This window comes from Necator americanus, chromosome II (assembly GCF_031761385.1).
Source record: "Necator americanus strain Aroian chromosome II, whole genome shotgun sequence".
Classification (NCBI taxonomy): Eukaryota; Metazoa; Nematoda; class Chromadorea; order Rhabditida; family Ancylostomatidae; genus Necator; species Necator americanus.
Genome location: NC_087372.1, coordinates 28,827,028 through 28,840,395, shown reverse-complemented (window position 1 = coordinate 28,840,395; position 13,368 = coordinate 28,827,028). Strand labels below are relative to the sequence as shown.

The 13,368-nt window shown below is 40.5% G+C and overlaps 1 protein-coding gene across 2 annotated transcripts; it reads left to right on the top strand.

Moving 5' to 3' along the window:
* Nucleotides 1-2,865: 2,865 nt before the first annotated feature.
* RB195_019803 (uncharacterized protein) lies at nt 2,866-12,545 on the top strand (the record flags this gene model as incomplete). Of its 2 annotated transcripts, XM_064187825.1 has the most annotated exons (6): nt 5,126-5,176; nt 5,742-5,894; nt 5,961-6,093; nt 8,604-8,740; nt 11,101-11,239; nt 12,376-12,545. In XM_064187825.1, the coding sequence occupies 6 exons, from the start codon at nt 5,126-5,128 to the stop codon at nt 12,543-12,545; spliced, it is 783 nt and encodes a 260-aa protein (XP_064043707.1). The 2 variants fall into 2 exon arrangements, with proteins under 2 accessions (XP_064043706.1, XP_064043707.1); XM_064187826.1 differs by lacking the exons at nt 5,126-5,176; nt 5,961-6,093; nt 8,604-8,740 and adding an exon at nt 2,866-2,868.
* Between the last annotated feature and the right edge of the window lie 823 nt (nt 12,546-13,368).

Here is a 13,368-nt window from a genome sequence, read left to right as displayed (position 1 = left end):
CACCCAATTATCTAATCTCAACTATGTCACTAATCTCACTCTAACTCCTTTTTCTGAAGAGTTGCGCGTTGGATTAATCTACTTCCAGTTGAAATTATGTCTAGTCCAAACTCGAAGATATTCAAAAACAGGCTATCCAAATTAAATGTTCTACCTATTCTAGGTATAAGGGAGGCCTAAAATCTCATTGTTTCAGAGACGTGGAGCAAGTTCCTCCTCTAACAAGCGACCACAATAAGCATTGGATTGATATCTGCTTTTAGCTCACAGTTTTGGTTCCTCTTTTCCTGTTGTTCATTGTGACACTAGCTAGCTGAAATTCTGCCTTGATATGCTCCTTTCCAATTTGTCCCTACAGCTGGTCCTTATTCCCTTCTGGTGCTGGAAAGCCGTTCAAGGATAGCAAAGTTGGTGAGCCCCTGCGCTTGAGGTCCCCCCCCAATCCGTTCGCCCACGGTCCCTGACGGATTCCTCCGTTCGAGGTTAAGTTGGTCACCCAAGCCCTGGTATCCGTTTATCTACCGTGGCGTTCTGGGTCTGGGAAAAGGATCTCGCGTGAGGATTTCTCACCCTCTGTAACAGGAGAATGACCTGCCAACCCACCACTCCTCATGCTTTAAAGGGCCAGCCTTGTTGTGTAAAATTCAGGCGAAATTCTAGTGAACTCTGTTCCATCTTGTTCTGTTTTCTGTTTTATGGCACACCTGCAAGTGTTTGAATAAATAAATAAATAAATAAATAAATAAATAAAAAATTACAGCGGGCGGACGTCCCGATCCAGGTTTGTCATCAAAGCCCGTTCCCCACCTCCTCCCTACCCCGACGTGAGTGAGTGAGCGGTGTACTGGGTGAGCTGTGATCGTACATACTCTCTGTAATCGTCGTTAATGGTTGTTACTGCTGTCGAAACTGCAGTCTGACGACACTCGTGGAACGCAATATCTCGAAGTTGCTTTTTTGAAATTGACTTTCTGGTTAATGTTACGGAAAATCCTTCGTGTTTTTGTCACGAACTCTTCGTATACACATTCCCTCGTATACTTCATTGGTCATAATAAAAACGGCTCTGGCGATGAGCAAATGCGCTTACTGTACTCCGAGTATTTGTGTGACTAATGCAAAAACATCGGAAGCAGACTAAGCATAGCTTTTGATGAGTTGCACTTCGTTTCCGTGGTCGTGCCGAATAGCAATGAATAATAATGCATTGCACCCATAGTAATTCCAGTTATTACTTTTCAATATACCGGCTACGGCTGATCAAAAGTGTATTGTCATAGGATACTCTTAGTATGCTTTACTACACAAGTGTAACCTTGGCACTGAAATAAACCAATAGCAGGGATTTTCTTGTTGTATATTTCTAGTCCTTGTCTGATATTTGTCATCAACCACAAGAAATGCCTTCTACTGCATATTGTAGGATGTGTATTCAACATTTGCTGTAAGCCTTCAGCCTTAATTGACTTCCAACAAACACTGAAAAAGACACACCACGTTGAGGAAGTACACAATTCTCTTACTGTTTTGGGTGATGTGTTGGCAAATCCTTTAGTAGAAAAGGAGAAATTAATGATTCCACATAGACAATATGGATAAATCTTTCCTCAGTTAAACAGACTAAATTTTATCGTATTCTTCGGTTCTTATCTTGGTTGTTAATTGATTTTTTATCACAGATGGAAACGATTCAGATTTCTCATTCAAGCTGTATTAATCATCCGAGATAGCACTCAAAATCTTAGCAAATCAGAATCGTTTTTTACGATTCAGTTTAGGACTTCTGATATGAAACCAAAAAGTTTCTGAAGTTTTGCAAGCCGTTGTGTTACACTGCAAGCACATATATTTCAAAGTTAGTTCTCGTAGATGATGGTTTGATTTTACATTTCTTGTTTAAATGTACATTGAATGTTCACAGTAATACTAAGGCTAAACCTATCTAAATAGAGTACTTGTTGTGGTGGTTAAGAATTTGGCAAGTCTTGTGATAACTGAGCGTCGTATCATTACTTTTACATTTCTTGTATATATGCATATTTTTCATCTTCGTCTTCTTTGCAATCGACTTCTTGGTCTTCTTCCTCATTTTTGTTGTGGGGTGACGCCATTTAGTGTGATTTATCAGGTTGGATGCCATCTAATTTCATGTATAACTGAATTTTACCAAGCAAGATCTGTATTGACAACCCTTTCAGATAGTAAGCAACAGAAAGACCGAGGGTGGTCCTACAAAGGGGATTGTTCACACTGCGAAAAGCGTTCCTTTAATGACTCTAATGTACAGAGCTCGAGAATATTCCTTGACAGCTGTTTAAAATATTGAAAAAATGGTAATAAAAATATCTTCAGCCTTTCTGATGGAGTTTTGTTACAATATATACAAATTGGAAAGTAAGACTGACTGAAAAATATAAAACTGACCGCGAGAAAAAAGGAATCTATCCACAAATGTCCCACAAACATCCGAGAGAGTCCCGCCGTCCATCGCTGTGGTGCTGTTGACAACACTGCTTTAGAATGCTATTATCCCTATCCTATACATCAAAAACTCAAGCACTTTTCGGATCTACTGACCCCTTGAATGAAAATTATCTCTAGCGTCGCCGATTACAAAAAAAGAAAGGTTTGCCTACCCTTATCCTATCCAAGAATTTCTGAGTTAGCTGAGAAAATCTAACGAGTATCTCGCGTATACTACCCATTGAAGGTCAAAAAAAGAGTGTCACTGTGTTTAGATTCATCGAAAGTGGGACATCAAAAACGGATTTAAGAGTTTACGTCAAAAACAATTTCAAGGTTACGGTGGGATAGTGAGGGCAGATTCGACGTCTGTATGCAAAGGCTCCACCGCAGATGTAACAAATGGTTCGTTTTCTTCATTTTATGGTCTTTCGCACTCACAGTTAAATTTGTACTTTAACTTTGCTTGATTGCAGTAACACTATGCTTGACTAACTTGAAGATTTTCAAAAACATTCATCCAGAGGACAGTTTCTGCTTAGTGAAACTCCTTGGCTCCCAAATCAGAGTAACGACACATTAATCATTCACGCGTGCAAACGGGTATTACTCATCGGACAAGAAGGCAAAACCAATCAAAGATACTGTGTGTCGGTCCACTCAGGATTTTTTTTGTGAATATTTTGGAGAGATCTTGTGCAAAAATGCAAAAGTAATACTAGAAACGCGCTCATATTGCAGATATAAGTAATGTACCAAGATAGCGGGAAGATACAAGCCTTCGTTAGAACCGTCTCAAAACCTATTCTGCCTTGTGTAGTTGAGGGTACAAAATGCCGCGAGAGTTTCCCTACTCAGTACGTGAAGGTACCTCAAGAGTTGTACACTAACTTAACGACTGGAATTTGCTATTCCACAAGAATATCTTCATCAACAGGAAGAGAGAGGTCAGACAGGGTGGCACAATTTCACCTAAAATATTCACGGATATTCTCGAGAACGCAATGCGAAAGCTAGAATGGGACAGCATGGGAGTGAAGTTTGACGGCCGACAGCTACACCATTACGGTGACACTGATGACATCGTGCTGAAAAAATCTAGCCTCAATCAAGCGTAACGAGTGCTGACCAAATTCAACGGATCATGTAGATACATCAGTCTTCAGCTGAATCTTCAAAAGATGATGTTCATGCGTAACGGATAGGTCTCGGATGCCCCATTCCTTTCGCTCGCTCAACGGAACGAACATATCCGAATGTTCCAGCTACGTTTATCTGAGTCGATAATTGAATACGAAGAATGACCTGATTCCCGAGCTGGGCAGGAGGAAACGTGCGGCTTGACTAGTGTATAAGAGCATCGGGGATGTAGTGAAGAAGACTAGGAAAACTCAGCTCCGTGCTCACGTATTCAACACCGCAGTTCTTCCTGTTTTCACGTATGTTTCAGAAACCTGGGCGGCCGCATCCAGGAAGGAAATGCGATGAGCATCACTGAACGCCTAATTGAAAGAGTGATGCTAGGAGCATCCCGCTTCACGCAATTGCGGGACTGCATTCGAAGTTCTGTCATAGTCCATCGATCGAGGGTCAGCGACGCCGTCGCATTTGCCAAGTACAGCAAATAGAAGTGGCCCGACACGTGATGCGCTTCAACCATTGGAACCATTTTAACCATTGCGGGCGGGGTGCAACCATTGCACCCCTCCGCCTGCGATTCGTCCGAATGGATTTTCGACTTTTCCATCTTTTTTTTCTTTTTCATAGAAACAGAAGAAACAGCACTCCGTTTACACTGATACAGGGAGAGATGAACGAAATCACTTTCCAGAAGTGCGAAAGTTCGACCTTCCTTGAATCTTGGCATAGAGATTGCAACTTGTCGATAGTCTAATTTAAGCAACAGCCAAGATTGTTAACAAACTTTATTACGGCTAACGTTTTGGCGTCATTGCCTTCGCCAGAGCCTGGAAAGACAGAACATTTGTGATATATCCTCTCAAATCCTCATCCAGAACAAGTCATCATTCCCTAAGATGCTACACCCAAAATCGAAACCAAAAGACTCCAAATCGTTGTGCTTACCTAGGTAGCCGCTTGCCATGATATTACCGCACCTCCGTGTGATATTCGCTCAGCTAATACTAATTAGGATGCGACCCGCATGTGACCCCTTAGATCGAAACCCGCAAAGACCTTGATGCAGAGCCAGCTTGTTGGTACGGCTATGCACTCTTCCTTTCTGTTCCTTTTTGGACTTTAAGCTTTTATCCAAAACGCCTCCAATGTTCTGCGAGCCACAATTTCAGAGTCGTACGATAGGATCGTAGCAGCTATGCAGAAAGGAGCATTTTCATGGCATTTTCTGCGAGGGGTTCCAAGTGGGGTTGCTGCGTTTGAATGTCTCATTCCATCTAGATGTTCTTTAATACCAACACAAAGAGGTCGCCCTGTTTCCCCAATACATTGTTCGCCGCATATTTTGCACGAAATCAAATAAGCTACACCAGAGATCATGCAGTCGCCTGCCTTACCAAATGGACATATTACACAGTTTTGAGTCAGGCAAATGCGACCCCAACAATCTCAAGAAGCAGTTAATCCGAAACAGAGTGTACTATATGAAATAACCATTTGAAGCTACAAGTGGACTTAGTGGCCAATGAGAACGGTGTGTGAATCACTTTCTTCATCCACTCCCTTAAACAATAAGGTAAGGAAGATTGTCATCTTTCTCTTACCTGACCGGCGAAGTTCTGATCGCTGCAACGGATGCTCTTTCTTACATATGCACCTTCTCCTACGACCCTTCATTTTCAAAGGCTTCTTTTTCTGAAATGCTTCGCGAATTCGGACTCGAGATTATGGTCGCCTCCAGTGGTTAGACACTGGTAAATTAGCTCTACTAGCCGAAGTAGACATCCTTTGCTAATTTCAAAACTCTAGTCTTTTCCGTACAATCGTGGACACGTTTTTGTCTGTAGCGATATCATACTTTCGACTTTTAAACACTGAGATTCCAAGAATGTTTTTAGAGAGTAGTTGTAAACTAACACTCAAAAAGTTGCAAAAGTGATCTGAGTAACTGAAGACAACAGCAGGAAAATAGACGAATAAAATATCTCTCACATTTAAAAACTGAAAAAACAGGAATGGAGTCAATGTTCAAACATATGTTTTTCTTTTTTATCGCGGAAACTTTGTTGCTGAGAAAGCTAACATGGGGAGTTAAATCTTAGAAGTTATTTGTATTTAGCTTAGTCTTGTACCTATTTCAGGACATCGATGAGGAGTTGAAAATTCGTTTTATGCTTTACATAGCAGTCGGAATATTGGTGTGCATATCAAGCGTCATCTGTATATTTGTTTTCTCTTCGAAGGACTTCAGACAAAAATACATTATGTACATCGCGCTCTCCGTGGGAGATCTGGTGAGTGATTCACGTAAAATATTACATCGTATTTTTTTTTGAATTGCGTCTTCTAAAATTTTTAAGATCAACGGTGTATCGCTTCTAACTGCTGGGATATTTCGAAATCTGTTGCTGTTCCAAGGTCAATTTTTCGTCAAATTTACAAATATGGAATGTCTGCTCCATTCTCCGTGGGCCATTCTTTTCCTATTTGCAGGTATGCTTCTGTACTTATATTTTGGATACGTGTGGGAGTTTTGCGAGAAGAGGACCACGGTTGCTATTTGAACGACATATAGTGCTCATGAAGTGACAGAAATGCTTCAAGAAACGTACGTACCACAATGCGGTGCAACTTTTGGAAATTCAGAAAAAAAAATGTGTCACAGTGAAAAATGTAGTTGCGGGTGGCACTCAACTGCACGTTTATTTCTGGAAGCTCTATCTTTCTTTCCTTCCAACTCAGTGCCTCCCTTCCTCCCCCTCCTCCCCCATCCCAACTACGCTTTAGCCGTGTAAAAATTGAACTCGATATCAAACGTTGAAGAACTGTGAGTTGAGTAGAACCTTCTGCACCATATGTGAGGTGACCAGTGCCTTAACGCGCAATGGTCCCAGCATTGGATTCAAAATACTGTTCGAAAACGATGATCAGCAGCAATTGTAATAGCGTAAACATTACTGAGATGCCAGAAACTGAACCTCTCATAGCCTGCTTATGTTCTAAAACGAACTACTACGAACGTACAATTTCGGAAAACACGTGATGATGGTACATGAAAGCATGACAATCGCGGAAGGATCGGGTCTCCAAAACACTCCCAGCTCCGCTCTTTAGACGTCGTGATACGATAGCCACAGAGCAGTGCTCTGCAAACACCTACGCTGGAATTACGTAGTTACATTTATCGTCGTTGCTTCCAATGAAAAGACGAGCCGTGATGACGAAGAGTGTTCCGTAGAACTTCTGAACCCTCCGACTGACGACACAATCACGGCCCTCACCTACAACGAGCAACTCCAGACATTTTCCAATGTAATAAGTAAGGAAGTTCTGGAACGTTCAGCTCTCCACTTCTTGCATGAAAACGAGCACATACTAAGTTTAATTGGCCTCATGAAATCTGACCAGCACATTTATCATGATGCAAAACCCTGAACCAATTTCTCCGTCGATTTCGACAGTCTTGGATCTTTTCTGTGCGATTTTTTCCTGGAATTTTTTTTTCTGTCGATATATATATCTACCTGCATAACACATGGTAGAAATAGAAGGGAGTGTTTAGAAAAGGGAGGTTAGAATGTTAGAAAACAATCCGGTGTCCTTCAAATCTTCGACTCAATTGTCTCCCGGAATTCCCTCCAATTCTCCATCTGATCTCAGTGCAGTGAATTTTTGGGAACTGTTTAAAAAAATCGAATGGAAAACTGCAGAGCACTTCGTTCTCGATGAAGATTCTGCAACATCACTGAGATAGATCTAATCAGATCCATCGGCAGACGTAATTGTTGTTTTTTTTATCCATTTGTTGTAATTTGATAAATTATGTTGTGAGTTGAATGTTGATTTGATCAGATCAGATAAAGTGTTTGGTATAAAACAAAAACCACCTAATTATTTAATGAGGTGTGCTTAAGTTTCCTTTTGCTTCATTAAAAAAAAGCTACTTTTCTCATGCTTAATATTCGTGTTTTGGGTGTTCGCCTACTGTCTCTTGTTTGTGATTGTATGTACAGTTATAAAACAATTGTACGTAACTGTAGAGTTAAAAACAGCGCAATAGGTGTTACGTACGATGACGGCTAATTTTGTATAGAAGCCTGAAGGAACCATTTCTAATGTTAGAGAGGCACTAAAGATGGTACAACAGAGGCTGTAGAGATTTTTGAAGCGCTCCTTAAACTTTGTGCTTTATCAGCAGTGTAATGAACTGGTAAGAGGTTTCGATACAGCCTCATTATTGACGGTTCGACGCTGCCTCAGGCAAGCTGTATCGATCCTTGGTTGCCGATAAATTGGCACATACTTTTAGGATTCTAAAAACGCAGACCTAGGCACATAGGTTCGCTCTCGTAAATCATTGCGTAGTCGTCGCAGACGCCCTTAAATCTCAAGCAATTCTGAATTGAATTCGAACACGTCAGCACCTCAAAGGAATTGATCCGAGCAGGGCCATTAAAGGCATCACCCCACGAATCTGAGATGGTACTGATTTCAGGTAGAGTTTTCGTACACAGGATCGTATATTAAGGAGAGGGGGTGATTTCGTCCGTTTCTTCCTAATTGCCTTAAAAAATGCGCCGGAAGATGAGGCGCGTGCACACGGCTGGCTCGCTCCAATCGAACTCGTTGTAGAAAATAGCGCGCCAGAACGCCTGAAGCCGTATCTTCCGAGCCGTTTTTTACGGCAATTAGGAAGAAATAAACGGAATCACCCCCCTCTCCATAGTCTCCCATTCCGTATACGAATACTCCACCTGAAGTTCGTACCATCTCAGATTCGTGGAGTGATGCCTTTAATCTCCTTCCTGCGCGTGCAGCATGAGTGTTTACCTGGTTCTTTGAGGTTTCACAATGGACAATGTTGTGCCTTTTTTATCTTCTATTTGCATCGCGCAGTTGGGAGTTATCATTATATGGACTGTATACGCGTTCACAATCCTCTGCGATCCTGCACATTACTAGTTTTCGGCACTTTATTCTCTTACTCTATTTTTGAATTATAGGCCAATTTTCCGCTCTTATCAACTTCTTTATTGCTTTGGAACGAGCAGTGGCGCTGCAATTCGTTGGTTGGTACAGAATAATATGGAAAAATAGCTATAAATTATATCTAGTCGCATTTTCTGCCACCCTTACAGTGGTGAGTTTTGTAAATTTCAACTAAAGTAAGACTGATACTACGAAAGTTCTCCTACAGATTTTCTTCTTGATTGCTGTTATTACCAACTGGAGCTACGTAAGGACGAATTCTTCCCGACTTTGTGCTGTGATGAACTCTACTGGAATCATATATGGCACTGTGCACTACGCTTTAATCGCAGTTGTTTATTTTCTTTGTTTTGTCGTTTTATTAGCCATATTCAGGAAGACGAACAAAAATCATGTAGGTTTATGTAAAACTAATAAACCTAACAAATTCAAATTACGGATACATATTCCCTAGCCTGAGCAACAGTTGCCACATAGTCGATGGTTCGAAGCCGAGTAGTACGAACCAAGTCTTTCACCTGCTTGGGGTCAATGGATAGGTGCCAGACTTGTGTGTGAGGATAAAAAACACTTCATCTTTGGGTGGCCGCAGTGATTCATTGTATAGGCCAACATGGAATTCGTAATAGTTAATAATTGCAGTAAGACGTAGTAATAAGTTAAATAATACGATTTGCATTAAAACGCTTTGGAGCATCTCAATTGGTTTGATACGCCAGTGACTTTATCCTTTTATCCTTCATTAAGCAACCGATATTTGTCATTTTTGGTATATTTTCATTATCTGTTAGCCGGAAAAATTGCTTAAAAACTAGAATGTGCTTAAAGAGACGGTTAAGTAAAAATACTGATGCTATAATTTTTTATTTTCATTGATTATAGAAGATCTCTTGTTTGCGATACTTAAAGGTATCACCCCACGAATCTGAGGTGGTACGGATTTCAGGTGGAGTATTCGTATACGGGATCCAGCTACACGCTCGTAAACATCAAACGATTCTTAGATGAAGTGAACGTGGGAACGCATCCCAAGCGGATTGATTAACGCCAGGCACTTTATCCTTTATCCTTTATCCAACTATGCAACGGAACCACCTCATCAAACAACCACAAATGGAAGACCAATGGGTGCATCTCTATTGTTTGCTATCCACCTGCTGGTCTCCGATTTGTACGATCCACTAGTACTTCCACTAGTCCTGATCATGTGCGGAAGGTGTCTAGCGCTTCCTCTTCTCTCGACGGATAGAGAAAGCTTTTTTTTCGAAAGATTTTGTGAACAAATTGTGACCAACGGGTCGGGTAATCTTACAACTATTATCCGTCTTCTACAATTAACCTTTGCAAAGTACCACACTCGCACAATTCGCTCGACAAACATGTCATGCTCCTTTATTTTAGATCTTCATGCATCAAAATCCCTCATTTTACACCGTGCCCTTTGGATCCCACTTTCACTTGCCTGAAAAAGTTAACTTCAGTGCGACGGAGTTTTCAGTGATGAAGAAAAACCGCTCCTACAGTTTAGGAAGCGCCTTTATTTTGTGGCGCAGACCAGAACAGAAACAACAGAGGTGTTAAAGAGGTGAACATAGATCGAATGTTCTCTGTCTTCTATATTATATTACCAACACCCTCATATTATGGAATTCTTGGTTGTTTGAGGGCTCCGATATTCCTATGATGATTGATGTCCGATCAGTTCTGGTCAATCTTTTGAAATAGTGTTTGTTCGCTTTCTCTCCTTTATCGAAGGGCATCCGTGAGAGAAAACAGTCGGCTTCACGATCGTTCCCTTTCTTATACAGCAGAATGGTCCTACTGCTCTTCCACCCCTTAAGAACATCGTTTTTCGACAAATAAGGTGTGAAGGACTTCGTTAGGTTGTTAAAGGAGAGCTATGAAGTTTCGGATACGGCTCTTCATCGACATAATGACAATAGGACTTGGAATTGACGAAAATTCTGGATGGCATGTACATACAACCAGATCTATAGTATCAACATTTGAGTGGTGAAAAGTCAAGGGAACGCTGGAGTTGCACAGATCAGAGCAGAAAACCTGAATGGCCTTTTCTTTTCCACTTCTCCTCGCAGTGGTTATTCCAGTTCGATTCTGAAGCTGGAAACGAGATCAGCACTTTCTCAACACGTCGTGGGTAAACTCCTTTGTTTTTTCTCTCGTGAATATCTCTTTAAATCTGCATAATACACATGGTAACGCATCCAAACCCGTGATATCGAAAATAAATGGTTTCTGCAGCAGGTACTCTTTAAGGAAGGTTGCATGATATGTGACACTTTGTGGCATCAATAAGATTTTTTGTTGTTGACTTCTTTCATTCTTCAACTATATTTTCTCAATTCTTTGTAAACAAGCTACTTTGCTTTTTTTTCAGGTCCACGTTAATGCTATTGTTGAGAGAATGAATATGTAAAAATCTGCCAAATCTCTGTTCAAAAAAAAAACTTTATTTATGGATTATGAGTTAATTGCTTCCATTGGTTCCAGCCACCCACTAACGATGAGCTTCGTCGACAGCGAATGATGCTAGCAATGACAGGCTTCTATGTCATTTTGGTTTCAATTCCAAATATCGTTTTGATTGCAAACGAATGGGCAACTACACAACTGGATGCACTGGTTGTAGGTGAGTGAAAAATCGGAGATTCGTCAAATTGAAACCAACAGCTCTGCACAGGACAACACAGCAGTTCAAACAACTGAATTAACATGATAATTAAACATTCTCCATAGTTGTAGGTGAGTACGACTAAAAAAAGGTTCACCGTGAGCTGCGACGCTACAAACAGCATTCCCTTCTTACCAACAGTTAGCGTAAAACGTACTCTAACAGAGTGACAGGAAATGTTTTGAGTGAAGGTAATCACTGAGTTCTTTCTACAGGATGCGGGAAACTTCTCTTTCTCGTTCTCTCTTTGCTTTTGAGGTTTTTAAGTCTTTTATTATGATATGATAAGACATGAATAGTATTACGCAGTCTTAACAGAATCCCTTTGTCATTTTCTCTTAAGCTTATCCTCGTCTGCTCCGAGAATGCTTCCAACCACAAGATCACAATTTGGAGGGATTCAGTTTCTATTATATGCATCCTATTATATGCAGTTGCGCATGATTAGCAATTGAACGCTGTGAACAGAGTTGTGAACAGACAGTAAAACGCAGAATCTGAAGAACTGCCATAAAAAGTGGGCAGAAATGCAATTCCTGCAAATCGAAGTATTTGACTGATGCGAAACTGATGTGCTTAAAGTTAAGGAGGGGTGCCCGACTATGTATACCTTTTGCGGATAACTTTCCAGGATGTTCTCTAACTGTCACATGATACATCATGGGTATTGATAAAGAATCAAATGTTCTGTACTTTTAAAAAGCCCTGGCAAGACTTTCTTACCAATCTACATAATGTGTGTAGTTTGAATTTAGAAAGTTCTATGCGTTTGAGAATTACCAAAAATAAAACAGGTCATACCGTCCTCCTACCCACCCATTGGACGATTACCACTCTACAATAAACAAGAAGGTTTCCTTAAGTCGTGGTCATACTCGTGTCTGAAACGGGTGTATAAAGTGCGAGAATGCTAATGTTTTTCTGGATGAAAAGGGAAGTGAGATGTAGGCGCAGTGATGTGTTTGTTAATACTGGAATGTTAGTCGTATGTACACAGATTATTTATTATTACTATATACTATTTACAAAGATTAAAATAACTGTTAAGGTGTGAATTGGCGAGAAATTAAAAAAAACAAACAGTCAATTTTTAGGCATCTTCTATTGTCTTTATGGATTCCAATCTTTTCTATCGCTGTTCATCTACATCGTGTTTCGGCCGGACTTCCGTTTACGACTACTTTCGATGATTCGTCGCCCTAAGTCTCCTTCTAACTTTAGTGCACCGTTTCACAACACTACTAGAATTAATTCTGTACTCTAAAACTGTAGCGCAGATCAAGTCTACTGTACCATGTTGGAGGCATTTCACTAGAATAAGGAATGTTTGGGAACAAATTGTTCCCTTTTTGTGCGGTAGCCGAATTGACAATTTCTATGGTAACTACTGTGCATTCTCAATCCAGTGGTGATAGTAATGAAAAGTTTTTCACTTGACTAACGCTTTAATATACATCATAATGCTGAAAAAACAACGCAACGAGCTGTAGAAAAATTGAGAAACGATGCAATTAGAGCTCGAGTTAGGTACACCTCTGTATAGCACTTTCACTAAATCCCAGTCAGCTTTGCAGGTATTCCGCGATGTGATATATTCGTACTTGAGCGCCACATCAACCTCCCACACTTCAACGAATATTAGTGCCATATAGCGAAAAGCAGGCTTTGCCTTCCTCTTGCACCGATTACGGTACATTTTATCTCAAACATTAATGTAAGGAATACTCATCCCTTCCTGTCTACAAAGCATCCAACGACCAAATGGACATCAACACTGCCAATTATTAAGAGTCAATATGGTCTGGAGAACTGGAATTTGACTTCCTAACATAAAATATCATCTTGTACAGTACCTCCAAGCTTACCATCTTAACCCTGTACCTTAACTTCACTAAGGCGCCTCCCATACTTTACAATGTCGTCACGTGGTAACGTAAAAACGATGATTTGTCATGGGTAAACTAATGAATGAAATTGGAGCCAAAACTAAAACTGTAACAAAATTAACACTTGCCTTGTGGGTACTTATGGCGTGATGATGTCCATATTCAACCTACACAGAACTCTCATATGAAATGTTTCTTCCC